This window comes from Astatotilapia calliptera, chromosome 22 (genome assembly GCF_964374335.1).
Source record: "Astatotilapia calliptera chromosome 22, fAstCal68.1, whole genome shotgun sequence".
Taxonomy (NCBI): domain Eukaryota; kingdom Metazoa; phylum Chordata; class Actinopteri; order Cichliformes; family Cichlidae; genus Astatotilapia; species Astatotilapia calliptera.
The window spans coordinates 16,940,234-16,964,214 of record NC_137442.1 but is presented as its reverse complement, the minus strand read 5'-3'; the positions used below and the strand labels follow the sequence as shown (position 1 = coordinate 16,964,214).

Sequence of the window (23,981 nt, the reverse complement as noted above, 5' to 3'; positions counted from 1 at the left end):
TTCATTAGATATTGTACCATCAGCTTCATTTATAGAACTGTCATTGTCAGTGGGTTAGCTGACCATTGTCTTGTAAACTTCTCACTGGGCCAAAGAGTTTGACAACAGCCGCTGTGGTTCTAGCAATATCAGTAGCAATGCAGTAGCAATGCAATGCACTGTCACGCGGTGCTAAGGGAGAGGGAGAGAGATGACTAGCAACTATTTTATAGATAGCTGGAAGCGCTGCAAGTACGCAACAAGCCGTCTTTCCACAGAGGCTCTTGATGGTGACAGTTTTATTGAGAAATATATAATGTACATATCTAACTCTGGTTTCTAAAGTAACTCTTCCACAAAGCGCTGTTCCCTCGCTCTCTCTCTAGCTGCTGAACTAATCCCAAATCTGTCGCGTTCACTCTTCCAAACAGGATTACTGTCAATCTCCAACTCTACTGGAGAAGAAAACCAACTTTCTCTTTTTCTTTTTACTTTTCCTGTCACACTCAATCACTTTCATTGACATCTGAGAAATCTAACTCGGTACGGTGTTTGGCAGTGGGTTGCCTATAACATTACCTCCGTTAGCTCGACGCAGACATACAATCGCTCTCACAAAAAGGTCATAAAGCCCAAAGCTATGTTGTTAAATCTCATAATGTTGTACTCGTAAATCAGCGTGCAAAAACAGCTGGGCCGGTCATGCACATGCAGGAATAAAGAACGGGAAGGGAAGCATGCAGAGCGCAACGGCAGTGATGTCTACGAATACAGAGGCGCAGTAGGAAATCGCTCAATGCCTCGAACTGATTCCAGAAAAAGAAAACAAAAAACCACAAATACAAATACAAAAATCTAAAAATGAGTAATAGATTATGAGTTTTCCACCTATCGCTGCAGGTACTCTCGGCAGGCATGTTTGGGTGAGTCTGTACTCAGTTCGTCTGTCGTCCCAGCATATCACCACATCACTTGGTGCACTTACATTTTCGTTCTGAAGATGGGATTGAGTTTAAGAACAACAACACGAGGACATGGTGGCAGAGGTGAGAAATCGAGCTAAAGAAACTGAATGCCAAAGCATCTTATCGGCTTTCGCTGGGAGGTTGGGTTTTTGCAAGAAACAAATGATTTTCTCCCGAGGACTCTCACTGCATGGACTGTAAAAATCGGTACTCACCAATACTACAGATCAAGTACAACTCTGGATCCCAGAGCAGACAATGAACAGCCCATTGTTTATTGTAATAAACCCCTGAGAACTAAGTGAAGGAAACCGACCGCTCCCGTGTGCAAAACGCTTGTGTATGCAACATGCATGAGTGACCTTGGGCACACTTAACATTTTTAACTTTAACTTGTACAATTAGTTTAATAATGTAATAATAATGTAATTCTAAAACTACATGGTTACGATTGTCGATTTGTGCTTAACGGAAATGTGTGATCATGCCACATTCTCACAGCTTTAATTAAATCTGGCTGCGATCAGGAAACCGTGGATTTGTACAAAGTTGTTGGTCGTTTATGACTAAATCGATTACATAGCATGAGCGACCACTGCGGGTCTATTACCCTTTTCAGGGGTTTCAATGTGTAACGGGCAATTAATGAACAGTAATGTGTGATTATACACCAATTAAAATAATCTTAATCCTCTGAAAAATAGGCTGAATTCAAATAGCCTGCCTTAAACTGTGGGCCTACTTAAATTTACATAGTGGATCTAAATTTATCCAAGCACATTATTTAATTAGCTCACTTGTTTTTCGAGAATATATTGAATATATGTAAGACCATTTTACATCTTATGAATGTAATACATTCAGTGGATGAATTAGGTGTTATACTTTCTGGACAGGCTATAATTTAGCAGGAAAATTACACTTGGAATTCATAAAGTGTTAAAAGGCCGGATAAAATGTTTTAGTGAGTGACAGTAATGCAATCATGTGTTGGTGATATGTAGAGTACTGTGCAAAAGACTTGAACCACCCTTCATTTCTCTGTATTTTGAGAGGAAAAAGGTGAAAAAGGTGCAATAATGTATAATAATTTAAGCTTTCTTGTAATTTCCTGAAGTAGTCTTCAGGAATAGTTCTCCAGGATCAAGGACATTCAAAGCTCTTCTTTGGATGTTGGCTGCCTTTTAGTCTATTCTGATCCAACACTGCTTCAATAACAGTGAGGTTCAGGCTCTGGGGAGGCCAATCCATGACTGATAGTGTTTCTATCAATGTCACGCTGATAAATGAAGCCGTTACCAATCAAACGCTTTGCAGATGGTATTGCATGGTGGATCAAAATCTGATGACACTTTTCTGTGTGTGTGGGGGGGAATACCCAGCAAAGACCTGACACAGGACCTGAGAGATGCATCCGATTTCTCAAGTTCACCCAATTTCTTAAGGACGTTACTTTCAGAAACTGTTCATCTGCTGTAGACAGTTTTTCTTTTGTTCTCCACTTGCCAGGTTTTCAGCCTTAAGAGCTCTTAAGGAGTCACCTTGCAGGTGCAAAAGCACTATTTGATGCTCGTCAAACTGAGGTTTTTCTGTAGATTCAAGTACAGAAAATTGGAGCAAATGGTGTGTTTTTGCGACAGGCTGCTAGTAACAAAGAGCTGAATGATAATTGGTTCTTTGTTAAGCCGTCCGAGTTTTGGACAGCACTGTATCAATTTTTTTTCTGTTTCTGTTTCTGCTCAATCGAACTCAGTTTCTGGTGCAATTTTTGTTACATTTCTGTGCTATTTTGTCCTTTGACATTGTATTTTTACCTTTTTATATTATTGTAGGTACTTCTTCATGCTTTGGCTGCTCTAACATAAGAACTTCCCAGCTTTTGAGATTAATAAAATACTTCTCATCTGATCTGTGAAAAGTGTTCCACAAAGTGCATTTACTTCACAGCTGCCCGGATACATTCAACATTTGTGTGTGTAGGTGAGATTACAGTCACCCTTTAAATGATATCCTGACTAAGGCTAGGCTTTTCTAATAACTGTTACATCCTGAAGAACTCAACTTTATGTAACCATCACCTCAGAGTAAACGGCATGCTTTAGAAAAAGAATCCTTAGGAAGATTGCTGTAAACCAACAACTTACACTGGCACGGATTTGATGGCTTCCTTTTCGCTTTGGAGAACAAAAAGAAGCAGACTTGCTGAAATCATTATCCTAATTTTCCGACTTCCTTTTCTGAAGCGTGTACTACATCTTTAAACATAGATTAATTTTCGTTTTAAAGTGCAGTGACTATTATTGGCTGGCGAGAGGACATGTGGTTAGCACATGTCACGTTACATTTATTTTGAAAACTCGGTTTAAATAGCACACACATATCAAAGCTTTCCAAACACAAACTAAAGCCTGGTAATAATAAATCTTGTTGTGTTTTGGATCGTACTTTTTACACTCTCTGCCAGTTTCTAATTATCCCCTTAGAGAGCGAAAGAGAGAGGGAGAGAGAGGGAGAGAGGGGGGAGAGAGAGAGGGGGGGAGGGAGGGAGGGAAAAAAGTGTGTAGTGGCAGCAGATTCCCTGAAAATTGCTGTTTCATCTGCTCTAACTTCGTACAGAGGTCTGACAGAAGTAACTGTTCTACATAGTTTAATACAGTCTTTGCATTCAGCCATAAAGTAATGCTGCATTTCAACATCAGCTCACACACTCCAAAAGAACTAACATAAGAAGCTAAGACAACACACGTTCAGTGAGTGTTTATGTTGTGGTTTTGAGCATGTGAAGCAGAATGCAGACAATTATGGGAAAATTACAGTGGCACTTTTTCCTGCTACACGTTTTCTGGCTTGTAACCGTGGATCTGACCTCCGCATGCACAAACCAACAAGATCCAAAAAGCACCAACAATTGTCCCTAGTGCCCCCCCATAAACACACACGCCAACAAACACAGAGCATGCACACCTCGTTTATCTTGGCGACAGAGCAAACGCTCGTCTCGTAGACCAAACAAACACTAAGGCGGTACGCACACCGGCCCAATCAGCTTCTAATGACTTGCTTCATTAGCTAAATGGCTGTAATTTACTGCCCTAAGCAGGGGTCAGCAGGCCAACGGCAACAGACCACAGGGGCACCTAAGGGCAAAGATGGGGGTGGGCGCTTGTTTTTGGATTCCAGGCAAATGGAGATGAACCGGTGAACATGTACAAACACTTTTATCTTTATGTGAACCGATTTAATGGGGTTACGGTAAGATAATTGTTAGGACTAGCTATTTAGCTTGTATATTAAAAAACAAAACAAAAATAAAATAATGTCAGATTGGTACAACTGAACAGTTGCGAGCTGCTTGTTTTCCTGTGCGTGTTTAATTGTGAAAGAGCCTAAGAGTTCAACACAAATCATTTAGTCTTTATATTTTTAATGAAACAAAGGCTAAAAATTTGTTTTGTAATTTGCTGTGGTGATGTGCTGGGAAAGAAGAGAAATGCCACAAATGATAAAATAGTGACTGAAGGCAAGGTTCAGACAAGCAAGGGGATGTCACAACAGCACATGGGCCTAGAGACCCGTCAGTAATTTTGGCAGCCTCTGGTCACTAGAGAAAAATCCGTATTCTAGTCCTAGTTGGTGGGTGTGGTTGCTAGGGGCTGTTAGCCGTCGCTCGATGAAATCTGTTGAAATGATGATTTTGCACCAAATCTCTTAACAGTTGTTTTTGTCACAAGCAGATCTGCAGTAGTTGCCTATAGTTTCCATGGAAGATGCATGCAAGCTTTAGTGAAACAAACTGGAAACAGAACATTTGTCTTCAAATTTAAAGTTGCGCTTCACCACTGCAACCAACACATTTCACCGATTCACGCAATCACCTGCCAGCAACCCACCAGCAACCGCTTGCAACCGGTTGGGGAATGCACATTTCTTGCCCACCGACTGGTGGTTGAGAGATGGTCAATGACAGATCTCTAGGCCTGCGTGAATGAGGGCCCAGTATATTCAAGATCCCCACAATAACACTGTCTGGGATTTTGGAGAGCAGCAGAGGGAGGGACAATTACACAGACTGAGCCTGCCAAACATATTTAGTGATCCAATACTGACCACTGGCATGACCACAGCAGTGGCAACAATACTTCTGGAGCAGATACCAGACATTTACAGCCCTCATCTATCAGTGCCTTAAAACTGTACAGACACACTCACCCATGCACACAAGGTGGAGAAAACACAGCTCATTCTTTCCCCAAGATCTCCAACAGGGCATGTGCCCAATCCCACAATTACACCAGTTTTTCATCCACCTCATTCCGGCCGCAGACAAATCATAATTAGGTCTGAAAGAGTCTATTAGGATTGTCATTTTTAACGGGGCTCTTGGGTGGGGGGCATAATTATAAACCCTCCATTCTCTGGCTACCCTTCTTTTGTCCCCTCAACTGGAATTGAAACAATGAGGACAATTTAAATAGTCAATCAGGAGGGTTTAGCTGCCATGGGGACATGTGGTTGTGCTGACTTAGTTGTAAGTGCTCGATGTGTGTTCAGGAAGTATGAACGCTGTTTTGAAGGGAAGGTAGGAAGAGGAGGTAAACACGGGTCCTCCGGTGAGGAGAAGTTACAACAGCTGAGCTGTGCCAAAACTCTTCATCGTTCTCTTAGAGGGGAAAAGGGATTAGGGATTACATTTCCAATTGACATTCCTTTATGTCAGCTAAACCATTAACTCCACAAACAGCGGCTCTGCTTTTAGAAGAGAAAAGCAGACTCCGTGAGTGTTGCATGAGGAACTCCTCCACAGAGTCATTACTGAAAAGAAAATCACAAATGTATGCACACACATATCGTTCCAGGCCTTAAATCAAAACAGCAATCATACATTTGGAGGAGAGAAAAGTGCATTATCCCTGAAGGAAACACAGCTGTCACAGCAGCAATGCACTTAAGAAACACACGAGTAGCTGTCAGACTTGAATCTTTTTCTTTGAAAGCAGTCGGACGAGTGAAAGCAGTGAAAATGTGTTTCTAGTTTGGCAAACAATTTCTGGCAATAAAATACAAAAAAAACCAACACACACACAGACATTATTAATTCTAACAATCTAGCCACAAAGATAAAGATCCTTTAAATCCAATAAAGTGCCTTTATTAGAACTAGCTGTTTTTTGTTGTTTTTTTATAATAAAAAAAACAGATGTGAACAACTCCTCGGTTGGTTTTGGTTCACATGTGTAATCACAAATGGGGATTCTGAGGTCTTTGGTTCACTAGGTCAGAGCTGGGAGGTTATGTAAGCAGAGTGGATGGATTGGCCTCACTGAACCTGAGGAGAGGCACCACACTGGGGCTGGCAGGCAGAGGAGAAAGCCCACAGGGCAAAGAGCTAAGCGCTGTTGTAGCGTTCACACGCGCACACAGGCACAGGAAATTACAAAAAACAGGAGTCTTGCATAAGAGACTCATTTGCAATAGTGTGTGCACACAGTTATTAATTTACTCCCTAATCGTTAAGCTCATCTTCGGTACTGTGTGTACTCTGTGTGTGCATTACTGTGTGTTTGTTCCTCACTGAAGCAAATAAAGTAAATGACATCTTCCCCAAATGAATCACATAAAGGTGAAACTACTCAAACAGCTGTTATATCATTTATAGCCCATCAGCAGGGTGCATGTCATACACTCAACATTAAGAAAACTGGCCTCCAGGGCTTCTATAAGCTTGGTTATAGGTTAAAATTTAAAGATTACTGGGCAAAAGGTTAAATAGGTTTCAAAGGCAAGATAAAGGCAAGAGAAGGACATTAAAAAGGTGAGCATGGCAGCAAAAGCACCATTATGGCCAAAATGATAGTCATTGTTATTTTGATCTATATTGAAATCACAATTATAACGCTGCTTTCAGTAACATTCTTGCTAATGTACAAATGCTGCACAATAAAATTAGAAACCCCCTTTTTACTTAAATCAGGGTGTCTGTTACAGGAAAAACATACAGTTCAAAACTTGAACACAAATTAAAATCAACAGAACGCCATCACATTTTTCTACATTCTCCTGTTAATTAGAACATCTCTGCTGACAAATAAGGTGTTTGTTTACCTTGCCTAACTGCCTCTCCCAGAAGCAAAATAATTCTTTCTTTGTACCTGCTCGATGGATGTGACTAAAACCTGAAGCAGAGTACTTGACAGCTGTGAGATCGCTCCCTTTTTCCACTGTAATGTTTTGCATACAGCGCAAGTTTTGGAAAAATAACTGTGCACAGAGATAACGTCTCTTTTGTCCACCATGTTGACCATTGCCACAGAGCCTTCGACGCTCCCCTCGTTTAATGGGCTCTTTTCTTTGACCAAATGCGATTGTGTTGGTGAATAAGTGTGTCTTTGTGAGTGGCGTGAATACGCTGCACGACTACGGACGACTAAGATGACGTTTGACAAATCACGCTAGCAACCACTGTGTGTTTCTCTTGGCCTTCATGCATTCATTTTACTGCCATTTGTGGTGTGTTTTGAGAAATTGAATAAGTTAGTTGTGTTGCTCTGTGGCGCACGCACAACTCACTCAGCCGCACTCTTTCCATGTGATTTATTCACAGTTAACATCTCTTGCCCTAAATCCCAAGTATTTCCAAACAACTGGCGACATTAGATTTTTGTTTTGACAGCCTGTTATCGGTTGTATATCTGCCTGTTAATGTAGTGTTACTGGTCCGGACTAGCCCAGGAAACTTCAAGCTGCGTGGTGCAGGGAACAGCTGTGATTGGCACATGCGGCCGTGCTGTCAGGCGGTGATTTACGTTTGCTTTGTGTTCTTTTGTCGGAGCACGCATTTCCAATATCGGTCGATCGCGTTCATTTAACTGTGGGAGGCCAAAAATCAGGATTAAGATTAAAAATTGATTTTCAAGTGTCTGCAGTTATTGAGGATTTTGTGTTTGTGCAGTTTCGGGTGCATTTTTCTTTTGTGTGTATTGTAAAGACTGGGGAACACTTGGGTTATAAATGATGCAGTGTGTGCCAACAATTACGGTGAATACACTGATACCAAGTCAAACATTACTCAGTTGATTTTTTAGAAAACAAAAGCAATCGAAACCATGTCAAATCATTTTGACTTTGACTGTGGGGGTAACTTAAATACTGAGCATCTCAATTTGAAATGAACACCTTCACTCTGCTCTCATCAGTATTGCCCCCACCTTGTATGCAGCAGTACTACACTGTTACAACAGGCAGACAAGGCCAGAGGCAGACTGTCTGGCTACCACCCAAATGGCTTTCTCCATGGATATAAACAGCCCAAGTACAGGCCTGGACCACACATAAACACCATTTTGAGAACACAGGCAAGGACTGCGCACTCTGGCTTGTTTGCTACGGTGTGTGTCTGTGTGTTTGTGTGCAGGAGAAAAAGCTGAACAGTGGGATAAACACACATTGAACATAGACCCAAGACAGTGTGGGTGGTGAGCATACATGATGTGCATCCTTCTATATAGTAGATAGAAATCTCTGTTGCTGTTTTTTTGTTTCTTGTTACTTTTCTGTCCAGTTACTCCCACGTTGCATCAGAATAATCCAGCACCCCCTGCTCCCCCATGGAGGAATTAAAAATAGCTTTTCCTCAGATACAACAACAACAACACCACCACCACACAGCAGTCAGCCAATTCATTATCATAGGGAAAACAAATCCCACAAGAGCAAAATGGCGTCAATAAACAAGCTGGGATCGGATGAAAAGGTGCACCAACAACATGTTAACTGCAATTTCTCAACACAGACTGACACACGAGTCCTGCTTCTTTCACAACATTTCTTTTTTTTGGGTCGCTCACTTTATCGCTTCAAATCTTTCATGTTTTAACTGCTTTTATGTGGCTGTCTGAATGAGTGATGGATAGAACCCATTGGGTGGATGCTTAATGTTTTCCAGATAAGATAAGCAAACAACACTGCAGTGGATACACGGAGGGGGAGGAGGAGAAGGTGGGGGGGGGGGGAGAATACAAATTTATGCTTACACCTTGAACGTTTGACCTGGGTCACACCCCAGAAATCACCACTGATGAGATATTCTGGGCAGAAATGTCACTTAATGCTTACAGAAAAAGAAAAAAAGCTAAAAATCTGATCAAAATGAAAGGGAAATCAGGGCTATGATTACACAGCTGGAGATTCTGTCAGAGACATTTTTGGTAGCTGACATGAAGGAGCCTAATGTGTGTGGTGGTCAGATCACCAGAGACATGTATCAGAATCTTAAAGGGGATTGGAGCTTTCAGATATCAAAGACTGGAGTCTCTTTGAAAAGATTAACCAGGCTAACACAGATGTCCTCATGGGCTGCGTCTCCCTATATACCCTGCATGCTTTGTGCAGGTAGTTGGCGCGTAGACATAACCCCCCACCCACACACGCAGAAAATGGTATGAGGGCACACAGGAGATAAGCAGGACAGGACACATCAGTGGTTGGTGTGGATTTGCACACACACACACACACACACACACACACACACACACACACACACACACACACACACACACACACACACACACACACACACACACACACACACACACACACACACACACACACACACACACACACACACACACACACACACACACAACCTCAAGGGCTCTGCTGACATTCTCCCATGTCCCTCTCTTGGTAAGGGTCCCTGCATATGGGTGACATGAGAGGCCAAGGGGAAAACTGAGCAGAAGAAGCCCTGCAAAGGAAAATGTCATCCTCACAGCATGGATGGAGCACACACGCACAGAGAGCCAAACTGGTGTCTATAAATACAGTGGTAGAACAGGGAGCGGCAGCACTGGGGGGGCTGTGGAAAACTGTTCAATCGTTAGCTTAGCAGCCTAGCTCTAAAATTAGCATTAAAGTGCAGCAGAGTGCAGCTAAACACTCGCTTGAAATCTGCTCGCAAAACACTAATTCAGCCCTTAATTATAAAGAGAGACAACAGCAAAACTGAGTCAGAACAAGTCACCCACGCTTCATTAGCCTGCAACTGCTCGTGTGTAAGGCACGGCGTTAGCTTAGCACCAAGTGATTAGTCTAATTTCAGCCACAAAGTATATGGGACATTGTATCATTAGCCTATGTAACATCATGGCCTATATATGTAAATCAAGGCTCATCACACGGAAGGCTCGAGTCCATTTTAGCAACTTCCAATTACACGTTTCTGAATGAGCCCTGTAAGGTTAAAATGACATCCCATAATAGGAGTATTCTCCTCAGAACAGGAACATATAGCCATTACGCCCGACAGACTTTAATCTAAATTTTCCCCCCTCCCGAGTGTGGAGCGGACTTTTGTGGGAGGGGCAGAGGTTAATAACGATAACGGCAAATTAATCTATAGAGCAAGGTGTTTCTGTCTTTCACAGGAATTAACTTCGGTTGCGAGGACATTTTAAAGAAAAAAGGGTGGGTGAGATATTCCACGAAGGATAGAAGTCACGACCAAGGTTGTTTGAGATAAACGGTCCTATGTAATGTTTGGACCTTGGGATGAACGTGTCACTCCCTCTCCTCTCATTTTTCTTAAGAAGGGATGATTGAGAGCAAGGGGGTTATCGTTACATCACAACACATTCAGACAAGACATGTAGTAGACGTAGCTGTTTCAACATATACCTTACAGTGTAAACAGGAACAGCAAATTAAAGAGTGCACATGCATCAGATAAACCTAGAAACTGTCAAGCCGTCTCTATACTGAGCCATGATTGTCTCTCACCGATTCAAGATCGTATCGGCCTTGAATCCTGAAACTGTTGCATATTCTACAGAGGTTTTTGCGAGCTAAGATTGCAGATTTTTAAAGAGAATTTATAGTCCTGGGTCTTTTAACCTTGGCCTTGGAAATGTTTTAAGGTAATAAAATAAGTAGCACTTCATACTTTTAGCGCAACAAGAAAAAAAAACTTTTTGCAGTGTCCTGGCAGAGGACTAACCCCCTCTGTATCCCGGCCAACGGAGCATAGATCATAAGTAACATGAGCCCTTCATTAACTCAAGAGGGAAAAAAAGAACAAGAGTTGTTTAGCAACCTTGAGTGTCGAGGATATCTGCGCTCCTTTGAGTGACTGCGCTCAGTTTATCAGGTATCCTTTTGAGTTTTTAACCCAAATAGACAAACAATGCTGCTGTATGAGACAAAGAGGAGCAGCGCACACACGCGTAACTCATTTGACTGCTAATTGCTCTGCTGTGGCTTTTCCACTTCATTTGACATCAAAAGTGCTACACAGTGTCAATGAACCTGTGCAGAGTTTGTAGTGCAGGCTGTGTGAGTACTCCATGTTCGAAACAGCTGCTGTAGTAGAGGGTGATAGGCAGGGTGTTAAAGAGACAGACAGTTGTTGAACGGTGGGAGGGGGAGATGTGTAAGCTGATGAAATGCAGGATAATCTTAGCCATGGGCAAGTATGCAGTTAGATGCAGCATGTGTGAAGGGTTTTGTCTGTGTGTGTTATGAGTGGGTGGAGGGTGATCAAAACCTGACTTAACAAAACTTATTCTAAGCTCCCTGGAGTTGCTTATGCACGCATCTTTATGTGCATAGAGCCAAACAATAGGGAAGCATATCCTGGTGTTAGGATAATTAATATGCAACATCCCCTTTCTAGCGTTAGACCTCAGCCCCGGTCCCTTGAATAAAAACCTCTTTAATATCATATCTGCAGCGTTCTTGTTAAACAATATGCTTTCCCGCTCTGCCGCTGGTTGTAGGCACGCATGTAATTATGTCTCCATCTGCTCCACTCTGCTGCATCTTACCTCTGAGGCAGAGGAAGGTGAGAAAGTCCTCCGTCTTGGGCTTGCGCCTGGAGAGGTCCTGGATGGAGGAGGACGGGGATGAAGCGGAGAGGGACGAGAGGGACGTGGATGGCACCGTGGAAAGGCCGGCGTTCAGGCCGCCCGAGTCAGCAACTTTGATGGGCGTAGTGCTGGGCGAGTTGGGCTGCGACTGGGCAAACTTCCTCTGGGCCTGGAGCCGAGGCCTTGTTGGGAGGGGAAAGAAAAACAACAAGTTAGACCCTTGGATCCTTTGCACATAAACACAGAATTTACAAGTAACATAAGCCAGTGTGTTGGAAGAAGTACAACATTTAACCCCAATGCAGCTCCGTCTGCAGCTGACTAAAAATAAAACAGAATGTGACTCTTTTGCATACCTGCAAACCCACTCTATCATTTTTACTACTGTGGCCCACTGGCCATTGTCTCACTGTAGGGAGGTTTCGTTGAAACAATTACCCTCTAGCGAAGAATTGATTACTCTGTGCGTGTGTGTGTATTTGTTCAGTGAACGGGAGCGAATCCATCATGATCGCTTTGATATGCAACAAGCGCACATTCAGTGGCCGACTTGCCCATTCTCACCGACAGTGTGGGTGTATTTAAATGTGTGCATCTACATGAGCTGACGATGTTTTCACACATGTAGTTGTAGTTCCTCTTTTTCATTCCTGTTAAGCGCTATTGAATAAGAAAAGAAAAGCGCCTATAAGGCAGAGCCTCTGCTGTCAGTGGCAGCTGATAAAAACCAACTACACAAGGACAGTGTGCCAAAACAATCACATGCTAACCGGCAACAACTTTCTTCATCTCCCCATCTTTCTGTCTCATAATTTTTTTTCCACCCTCGTCTCCTCCTCACTCCTCCTTCCCTCACTTCTGTTGCTACATTGTACGCGCTTTCCTCTGTGATGCACAAAGCCTTTGAGACGTCGCTCTCATTTTTCTCTCTCCTTGTCTCTTTTCTGTCTTTATTTCACAGTGTGTGCCAGAGGAGGCGATGGTAAGAGCAGAATATTAAAGAGGTAGATGTCTCAGAAAGCAACGGACTCGCTTGTCACACACCACCTCTCCTTGATACACGCACGTGCAGGCACATGGATGCAGACCCTCCCTCTCCACGCGCACTTAAAAAGTAGGCGCGTGCTTATACACGCATGGAGTATAAAAGTCGCAGAGTGTCAGGGGCCGTGTGAACCATCAAGTGGCCTCAATCGATTAGCGCTGAAGTGAGAGAGAGAGAGTGAGTGTGTGTGTGTGTGTGTGTGTGTGTGGCGGGGGGAAGCTATGCTGTAAGTGTTGTGGAGTAGTGATAGAAGCAATGCGATATCCTGGTATTATTTGTCAATTTGCTGCGGACCGGACTGAGGTAAGGATAGATAGGATCATGTCTGGAGAACACCCACAATGCATTTGGCGTAGCCACTGAAAGGTGCAGCGCTCCGATTACACTCCAATCAGAGAACAGAGCCGAGTCAAAACGTGTCAATTTCCTGGCCTAAGCTCAATATGTGAGAAATTGAGAGATGATTGCTCACACAAAGCCCTACATTTGGTGGCAAGGTTTGAGGAAAAATTGCAGTTTGTTTACCAACAAGCAGTGAACACTGAACTCTCATCAGTCTGGATTTTCATAAAGAAAATTTATTAACACACGAGATCCTAATTTAAACTGTAAAGTTTTAGGACTTGCAGTGCTCGAATAAATGTGGTATGAAAAGCCATTTTCATACAGGAGGTGCCAATAATACTGTTACGCAAAGACGACGACTATCAAATACGCCACTGTGCCTCCTCCTGGGCCTCCACCTTTTAGGTATAAGATATCCATTTTACCCCATCGGAAATTTATGGGAAATTTCGCATAACTAACAAGTGAATTCTGTCCCCATGTTGTCTGATCAACCCCCCCCCCCAAAAAAAAACAAAACAAAACCAAACTGTTCAGTCCAAGTGCATGTTTCTCCTAAATTTAAAGAAATTCCCCCAAGATGTTCAGTAGAAAGGCGTGGACAGATGTACGGAGAGGTAACCCCGAAAAAGCAACGCCTAGAGCGTGGGCTGTCGCCGGCACCGAGGTGTTAAAAAGGGAACGTGACTATTCAACAAGCAGAAACCGCAAAATGAGGGCGGGTGTCAGTTCACACAAGGCTGTGATCTACTTGCAAAAGATAAAATAAATACGAAGGGGATAATAATAATAATAATAATAATAATAAAAAACAGACATGGAGTAAATGAAGTGCACAAAATGCAGAAAGCCAAGTTTTTCCAACCAGTCAAACAGGTTAGAATGAGTGGTAGTAGGAGGGGGACGAGGAGAAGACATGGGGCAAGAATAGCCCTGCACTCACACAGAAGCAAGATGTAGTGAATGAATGAAAGAAAAATCAACATATTATCAAGAGACTTTTAGAAGAAAAAGTAGAACTGGAAACTGATTCTTCAAAATCGTAATGCTCCAAGCTGATCAATGCCTTGGGTCATATTTTCTGGACAGTAGAAATGAGTTTGACAGTTGGGTCAAAACACATGAAAGTGAAGCTTCTGCACACCCGAGTCACTCTAGGCAGACTCTGCGGGTCTTCCAACTATTGAAAACCAGTGAAGAAACCACAGAGAAAAATGGAGAGAAAGAGCTGAGGCAAGCACAACACTTACAAATGTAATCAAAACTGGCACCGTTAACAATAAAATTAAGCTGAAGCCACATTTGTGTGAAAGCAAGAACAGGAAATGACGTGACATATAGAGGAGAGAGTGTGTGTGTATGAAAAGAGGTGAATCGATCATAGTAACATTACCCAGAAACATCAAACTTGAGCACTTCGACATATAGACGAAGAGCCTGTTTGCTGTAAACCGTTAACCCAAAGTCCAAATTTCAAACTCGCCAAAGCCAACAAACTGTTTCCATCTCTCGTTTTATATCGCAAGCAGTCCGTCTTGATGTGATTACAGCATTCGCTATAATTGATAGCGAGCCATGAACACTTTCTAAACAGTAAGCAGAGGGAAGATTGAGCTCTCCATAAAAGCCTCTTAGGTAAGCTGAACCCTGCAAAGTTTTATTGCTGCAGCCTTACATAAATAGGATCCTATTTAACAGGGGGGAGGGGGGGAGGGGAGAGAGAGAGAGAGAGAGAGACACCTGGGATTGTGACAAGCAAAAGGATACGGATGGAGACAGATGAGCTAATAAAGTGATGTGTTTACTACATCCCGTCTAGACCATCAACCACAGCCGGCCAATCCGCTGTTACCTTTAAACTGACATCAAAGACACTTCGTGCTACCACCGAAATATTAGTGGAAACATGCACAAGTAGAAGTTCACTAATTGGGCTAAATTGTGCAGTGCCAGTTCTAATTTCCTCATTTCTTCTTTTCTTTAAAAAAAAAAAAAAAAAAAAAAAAAAAAATTGGTATTCCAACAGCAGAGATATGGCTAATAAAAAAAAAAATTTAAAAAGGTAATAAAAACAGATCTGCTTTGCCGATGATGTGATAATGCAGGGTTACGAAGAGAACATAAAAGCAGATAAATTAAACCACAGCACTTATATTGCAAGGACTACATTTCAGCTAGCAGGTTATTATTTAACAAAACAAAACAAAAAAGCAGCTCTCTCCCTCGAAAACAGCCTAACAGGATTAGTGTCATCATCATTACGAAGGTGCCAGGAACTTAAGAGCATGAAAAACATTTACAGCAACGAGTTCAGCCAATTGTCCAACCAGTTTTGCCACTGGAATCATGTCTTTCTAGCAGTCATGGACGATCAAACGTGCATGAGCACAGCAGACACGGGCGAAGCAATGCATCCAAGAGACGGGAGGATGGTAACGTTTAGAAATCAGCAGAGGAGGAACAATTTGTAGTGACTTTACTGTTTTACTTCATGCCTGCTCCCACTGCACTAAGAGCCGAGTGGTAATATGAACCCCTGATTTAGCCCTCCGTCTGCCCAGTGGTGTGTGTCTGTGTGTGTGTGTGTATATGTGCAGAAATCAGGGTACATCACGTTCCCAAGCGTGTTGAGGTATAGAATACTGGCTGGTATGGTGCCATAGGAAGAGAGTGAGGCTTACGCAAGTTAAAATTAAACTGATTGCCCTGACTGACGGAGAGCGAGAGGCGAGCCGGAGAGACGCGGGTAGGGAAAAGAAAAAAGAGGAAACTGGGCTCCAATAGCGGCAGAAAAAGAAAAGAGATTACAGCAGGATGTCCTCATTCATCCCTTTCTAATCCACCTATCATCCATCCTTTCCTCCCTTCATTCCTTCCTGCTGCACCCCCCCCCACCCCCACCCTTCAAAGGGCTGCTCTAATGTCTAATATTACACAAGCCACAAGAGGCACGAGAGCATTGATTATCACTGAGAGAGGTAGAGTGAGAAAATCTGACGACCCTGTCAGCCAGAGATCCTGGCAAACGGAAGGAAAAAAGGCAGAAGAAGAAAGAATAGAATAAAGCACCATCTCACTAACATATATAATGAAGTGGGTGGGTGGGGGTGATGATGAGGGAAGAGAGAGAAAGATGAGACACAGCTAGTTCAGTGTGCTTCACTTAGAAGAATTCCACTCTGTTTAAGCAGTACAGCTGCGGACAGTTGACATAGATCATCACAAGCACATGGACCCTGTCAGTCAAACGCGGAGCAACTTCAAGCTCTCGTCTTCCGTCTCCATCTTATCAACATCCTCCCAGTGACAGCCATTTCCGTGGGAGTTTCTAAGATGGCCGGGCTTCTCTGTGTGGTCAGACTTACGAGGGTGCTGGCAAGCTTCCCCGCCTGCTGAAATGGCACAGAGAAACACGCTGTCTACAAGCTTCAGTAACTGACCCTCATCTTTGACCCGTGCCACTGGAGGAAGGCCAGCAACAACTGAGTTTCTTCTGCAGACTCGGTCAATAACTCAATAACCCGCAGCACAGCAGAGCGTTATCGCAAACACAAACCTCCGGTCTAAACTGGCTCCTTAAGTCAGCTTCAGCACATCAGCAGGGTGCAGAGTGCAGCGGGAGAGGGGAGGGGGAAAAGATGACTAAGCAAATGTGCCTGTTTGTTTTTAATGGAGCTGAAACCAGGAGAATCATTAAACCTCATATCAACCCATTTGTTGCATAAAAAGACTGAGAATGGATGCAAAAGAAAATAAGTTAAACGCTGATTAAGCAGGACTGCTACACTAGCACGTTTTAGTGACTGAATATGCTGTAGCTTTGGCATCTTTCCATATTGATGAAGCTTCATGAAAGCATTATTTAATTTTAGCATTAGAAAAATAAAAATGGCCTGTATTTGTATAGCACTTTACTAGTCCCTAAGGACTCCAAAGCGCTTTACACACCCAGTCATCCACCCATTAACACACTGGTGATGGCAAGCTACATTGTAGCCACAGCCACCCTGGGGCGCACTGACAGAGGCGAGGCTGCCGGACACTGGCGCCATCGGGCCCTCTGACCACCACCAGTAGGCAACGGGTGAAGTGTCTTGTCCAAGGACACAACGACGAGACTGTCCAAGCCGGGGCTCGAACCGGCAACCTTCCGATTACAAGGCGAAGTCCCAACTCTTGAGCCACGATCGCCCATAAATAAAAAATAGAAGTTCGAAACAATCCTGGGTGCCTTTGCAATTTTAATAGAAACCTGTGCAACTTCAATGTTTTTCATGTAAGAAGACCTTTAATGAAACTTGTGTCTGTGGACTTGAGGTCAAATGCGTGGAGTCGCCACAGTGGAGCTCTGGCTGTCTGGTTTGTTTTCAGATATTTGTTGCACCACTGCAACCAGATATTTAGATGAGGCTGGCGAGGGAAACACGAGCTAGCAGCCTGTGTGTTGATTTGCGCACGGTCTACTCTTAATACAAATAAATAAATAAAATAAAATAGACAATTACTTCTAAACTAACTTTGCATCGTAACCACCACAATCTGAGAGAAGGAGAAAATAAACTAAAACCATCTTAGACAATGAAAATCTGGGTGCTAATTTTTTATCGTCTTCGACATGAATACGAGCACATCTGGAGAGACACTTTGTCTTCAGCATCTGTGGCTGGGCTGCACTCAGACTTGGCGTTCACTCCCATGATAAAAGGTTATAGTTTGAGGAGATGAGAACTGATCCAGAGTCTGCACCTTAGGGGATGTATTAATTGGCTCCAGATGGTCCACATGGTCCTGATAAAATACCACCTCACTGCAGCTGAGTGTGAGAGTGTGCGTTTGTGTGCGCGTGTTGAGTCCGAGTGGTTTCTGTCCACTTAAAATCACTCCGTTAATGTTTATATGCAGCGATAAAGCCTTTCTATGTTTTTAATCTGCTCTTCTGCCTGATTTAGATCATCGGTGAGAGCATGTGTTGTACGGCAGTTTTAGCAGTTGTTGTACACAGAAATTATATGAAGAATTTCTTAAGCCCATAAGACTTTCACTCATGAAAATGCAATGAAAACAGTGATGACGCTGTAACTGTTAGACTGTATGTGCAAACAACAGTGTGAAAGACTGTATGACAGAAAAACCTTAAGCTACTATGTTTGATACCAAACCAGAACGTTGTATTAAACAGCACAAGATGTAGCACGCTACAAAGTTATAAATAACACGTTACTGCGATCACATTACACTTTTCAGTGATTAAGTGATGACATTACAGTACACCTCAGTTATATTCTGTTGCAGATACAGACAGGGGTGTTGGGGGTCACTGTGTCCTCCCCCAGCTGAATTTTACTGATATACTTCAACTAAAAGTTACACTAACTTATACAATTTGGTAATGAAAACGTAAACACCCATACAGGGTCCTGCAGTTTGCCTGGTTATTCAGTACACAGTAGTTTAATGCTTCTGCATGACTGAGCAGATCGTGCTCGTGCAGCTTGTTTTTTTAAGCATGACCCTACTCAAAAAATTGCAAAACAATTGGAAATCCATTAAGGATATTGATCCTCACAGACAGCCGTCCTAGCGTGTGGCGAGTTCACCGAACCACTTCTGCACCCTGGAAAAAAGGTCTCTGATGTTTGTCTCTGCGATGTAAGGTATTTTTGCACTTTTATAACTGTGGGTACATCAAACATGCCTGCGTCCGGGAGAGTAAAAACACTGCTGACGACATCGGATCTTTGCAAGGATGTGAACAGCATGCTAACACAAAGCTAGACAAGCAGCTCTGCCCAGCAGCGCTCAGTGACAAGCATTCAGGCTTGCAGCACTGTCGCCTTCATTTCTGCATGTTCATGCTTCTACAGTAAAATCGTAGTGATGAGCGCCTCGATTTCAACTTTACCTTGTGTTATCGTTCACACTTTAAAAAGTACAGTTTTGTTTTTTTTAAAATGCAGAAATAAATTTGCCTTTAGCGATGCCGTTTTAGCCTCAAAGCGGAATAACCAAATTGTGTATAAGTGCCCAGATTCACAAACCCTAAAGTTGATGACGAGCGCTCATTATGGTAAATGGCCTGTATTTATATAGCGCTTTACTAGTCCCTAAGGACCCCAAAGCGCTTTACATATCCAGTCATCCACCCATTCACGCACACATTCACACACTGGTGATGGCAAGCTACATTGTAGCCACAGCTGCCCTGGGGCGCACTGACAGAGGCGAGGCTGCCGGACACTGGCGCCACCGGGCCCTCTGACCACCACCAGTAGGCAACGGGTGAAGTGTCTTGCCCAAGGACACAACGACCGAGACTGTCCAAGCCGGGGCTCGAACCGGCAACCTTCCGATTACAAGGCGAACTCCCAACTCTTGAGCCACGATTATGAGCAGTTTTAAGCGAACGCTCATTTAACTTCCTGTGTTTATTGCTTTTCTGTCTCCATCCATTTAGAGGAGGGATGGCACTGCAGTGATCTGACCGGGTCAACCCTGTGACCTTTGTGTAAACAAACAGCCCACCCATAGACTCCCAATCACATATACAATGAGCATGTGCACAACAAACAAAAATAAACACAATCATTAACTGTCATGAAGACAAATATGCACACGGAAAGTCTACCTCCTATTGTCTCGCTCTTAAACAAAGAGTAGTTCACTAAAACAGGCTGTTACTAACCGCAGTAGTGATGCTTACACCAGCATACAGTTTGCAATGCTTAACCGCTCTGTGACAACATCAGGATAAATAAAGATGAGTGTTACCAAGATGTGAGTGTGTGTGACTGTGTGCGAGTTTGTCACATAAGGAGCTTCGGTGGTTTCATGCTTCAAACAGTCACAGTAAGACTGATTTTCATTTGAGATTAAATATATAGCAGAGCCTGTGTGCACATTTAAATATAACCTTGCCCCCACCCTCTTTTTTTTGGAGCGGGGGTGACGAGAGGGAAGATGGTGTGACAGGCAAATGTGAAGAGAAAGCCAAGCCATCTCTGTGAATATATAAATGCTATATTAGGTCAGATGGAAGTCACCTTTTGTCCCCTTTGTCACAAATGAATGAGTTGTGTTACACTTGGGCTAAACGCCACTGAAATAACCACGTTGACAAAACACCAGTGGGTTCAAAGGTTGTTGAGAGTGATCATATAGCAGAGAAGATTAAATAAAAATGTATTTCCCGCTTTGATTCCTTTTTTATCCTCGTGGCACTACGAGATAAACATGAAACCTCGTACTTAAATGTTACCTTTGCTGGCAGGCACAGTCCATTGGGCGCAATGATTTGGAAAGCGCCTCTAACCTCGAGTGGTTTTAGGGACAGTGCTGTATGCATCTTTGCTAGTAGTTGCTGGGTGAATTTGGTTACAACCTCCGTGACATATTGTAGGAATATATATTTCATTCTTGCAACTGGTGGTTGCAGGATGGTTGCTAACCAGTCTCTAGGCCTTTTTAACCCTTAACAAGACACACTGCTCAATTCAAACCATTTGACTTCTGACCTAGTCCACCTTAAATTTCTCATGGGAGTGGTGTGCAGGCACGGCGTTAGTCCAGTTACCCAAATTCAATATGGCATGCAATATGTAGACCTTCAGTGACCTTAAGTTACTGCCAATGATTGATAAGTAGGTAGGAACATCGATAGAGTAATAAAATAAAGACTAGGGAGATCAACCATAAAACAAACATTTGAGTGCATGCATTTTCTGCTACATGAAGAGCAGAAGTACTGTGTTCTGTCATGTAACTACCAGAACAAAAACAAATAACCTTGCAGTACACGCACACACATTGATTGCTCCTAAATGATCCATCTCCCACTTGTGTTTCCAATTTGCAGAAGATTCCCAGGTTGAGATGAAAAACCGACCCAGTCAATGGTTCACCGCTCTCTGCTGCAGATCATCTCTGTCAACACACTGAAACTTTTCCCCTCCTCGCCTTTTCATGCACACCTTTCAACTGAGCTCTGGTATTAATATTACAACAAAAGGGATGGCTTGCATACGAGGTCATGCTTTTTTCCCCCCTCCTGAAAGTGTTATCTAAATTTAGATATTCTTATCAAATCATACATTGATTTGAATATAATGACAGAAAAAAGGTACTTATGCTCACTACAACAGTCTGACACATCTCAACATTTTGGCTTACAAAAGATCAAATTAGTACTTTACGACTGCGTAACAGTAAATCCCAAGAAGCGTTTAGACTTTGTTGTATGATGCCATAAGGAGCGCCACGCAAACCAGTTTTCACATGCTCAATCTGTGCTACAATTACACTAGCATTTGACAGTGATTACGGGAGCCAGTTTGTGTACTGAGTGACATTATGCACTGTGGCGGATGGTTAATACTCCTTCACCCTGCCATTTATTTCAGTGGCAAGGAAGGCTTTCATAAAGCCGCGGCAAAGCAGCGACAACGAGAGGAGAGTTTAGAGGAGATTTTGGTGAGTCACTGACAGAAAAACCAGAAGAGATCATTTAAACTGCAACGGAACGACTGTCCAGCGTGGCCTCACGTGCTGTAACTATATCTGAATCTGCTGTATTTTTGCAAAATACAGCGTGAACATTGTTATTCATCCATTAGGCGCTGGTGGAACAGCTAGGTGCTGCGGTGCATATAGGTCGCTACACGATACCATCTAAAGCAAATTAATAAGCACATTATGGCCCTCTATTAAAACGCACTCACTGTGTGCGTGCGTATTAGTGTGCACATGTGTGCAGGCCTGTGCGCACATGCATGTAATCCCTCATAAATGGAAACGGTGATTATGCGTTACTGACAAGAGGCATTGGTTATGCTAGACAAGACAAGTGTGTGTGTGTGTCTCTCCGTGTGTACACACTTGGCATTCATTAAGTCGAAACAAAACAAGCAGCAGCAGCTGAGTGTGTGTCTTGGCTGAGACAACAGAGAGAACAGATTCAAAGAGAGCCAAAAGTGGGGTTCAGTAAAAAAGAAGGGCGAAAAAAGAAAAAGGAAGGAGGAGAAAAAAAAAAAAAAAAAAAAAGAGTGAGAGAACACTAAAATTAAGCTTAGATGTTGGTCTAACATAGATACTTCTGCCCACAAACACACAGCGCCCGAACTTTTGCCTCAAAAGTTTGCATTTGCTTTCACACACAGCTGAACTACTTGCTAAAAGTCAGATTAAACAAAGTAAACCGGCTTCAATAAATCTTGAATGATGTGATCAAATATGCTGGAAAGTTTTAAACATTTACAGCTTGCCCAAATAAAACCAGGTTAATGTTTATCAAAATTCAGCAATGGATTTCCTACCCACATGCGCCTCTGTATACAAAACCAAAAATCTTCACGTCATTTAAAAGTAAACCACACTGGAATCCGGTTTTGACTGAACCATGAGAGCGGCAGCACAAAATTCAAACAGAAGACTTGTGAATGATTTACTCATTTCACTTAGGACTGAACCAGATTCATCGGATGATGACTAACTGTGGTAATTATTTGAGGGGACGCTCCTGTAAAACAAACACACACACAATCTTAATATGAAACTACAACCTCTTTGTTATTGACAGGTAAACACACGTCAGGCCGTTTTATTAATCAACCTAAGTCAAATATGGGAGAGGAACAGAAGAGCAGGAAAACAACTAGGTCAGTAAACCGTGGCATTAAAGAGACTGCATAGGGTCGTGAATCTAAGAGAGTGTGTGCGCGCCTCGACTCAAACTTGGCAAGGGAGCCCCATTTGGAGAATATGGTCAAGCTTGTAAGACAGGGCTACAATAAGCTGGCATGTTTGACGGGATGTCCTGCCAGTCTACCCACCAATCTCAGGAGCATGGGAAGGCAAACACAGAGCTGATCTCAAAGACTTCTAAAGAGCGCCGCTTCCTGCCAAAAATTACTCGCACCTGTCCTTCTGTCTCTGCCCCTCTTCCTATCGCTCTCTCTTCGCGGCTCCACCCAGCCTCTCTTCATCTACACTCGATCCCTTCATCCTCGATCCACAAACTTTTCCTTCACGCAGAATTGGAAGGCGCTACGCCATCGCTCCTCCCTTCTGTTTTGGCCAGTGCCAGGTGTAAAAAGCTCCTGGCATCGTCACAGTTAGGCCCGTTTAGGAACAGTGCAGGGGCGCCCACTGCCAGGGCACCGGAGTCATCCTTCAAGCATAAAGCGCACACACAAAATAAGCTTTTTAAGAGGGCATTAGGCATTGCCAAGTACTGGCTAGGCTTGTGTTTCATTAGCATCAGATAGAGAGTCTTTCTTCATTCAGCCCCACTGTGAGTATGTGTGTGTGGTGAACTAATGAAAACCACAGAGCAGGCTGGCCTCTAACTGAACTCCACTCAACACAGAGCACTAGAGGCCACCAGAGCAAGAGAAAATGAAAATGTGAGCTCATCTTTATTATAATTTACTCCTTCAGCGCTTTTCTTCCTTACAGAGATGAGCATTTATGCTTTACCATCTATTTAAGCCACATGATCCTTTGGTTATTGCCTGGTCAGGCAGCCCACACTGCAATTGTGACTGTACAAATAAACAAAGTTGCTGTGTCTGACTTTAAGATCGACTGTACAAGCAGTCAGAAACCGCAGAACTTCACCGAGGCTGAAAACTCCCTTCAGAGCCTGTGAACGTGTATGCAGTCCTTGGATCCAGAAGAATATATGGATCCACATTAGGATGATCTTTTCTTGAGGATATCAAAACAGAGTCTCAATTTTTTCATATTTCCAAAAGAAACATTTTCCCTATCTTGCAAAACCTTCCAAAAACATAT

At 43.0% G+C, this 23,981-nt stretch overlaps 1 protein-coding gene across 3 annotated transcripts in view; it reads right to left on the bottom strand.

Annotated features, from left to right (window-relative positions):
- Positions 1-23,981, bottom strand: part of jarid2b (jumonji and AT-rich interaction domain containing 2b) — a 106,893-nt gene that overhangs the window by 24,597 nt on the left and 58,315 nt on the right. For all 3 annotated transcript variants that reach the window (XM_026155637.2, XM_026155636.2, XM_080296585.1), the window contains exon 4: positions 11,762-11,985. In XM_026155637.2, coding sequence (XP_026011422.1) covers positions 11,762-11,985 — 224 coding nt within the window. The remainder of the gene's footprint in view (positions 1-11,761; positions 11,986-23,981) is intronic.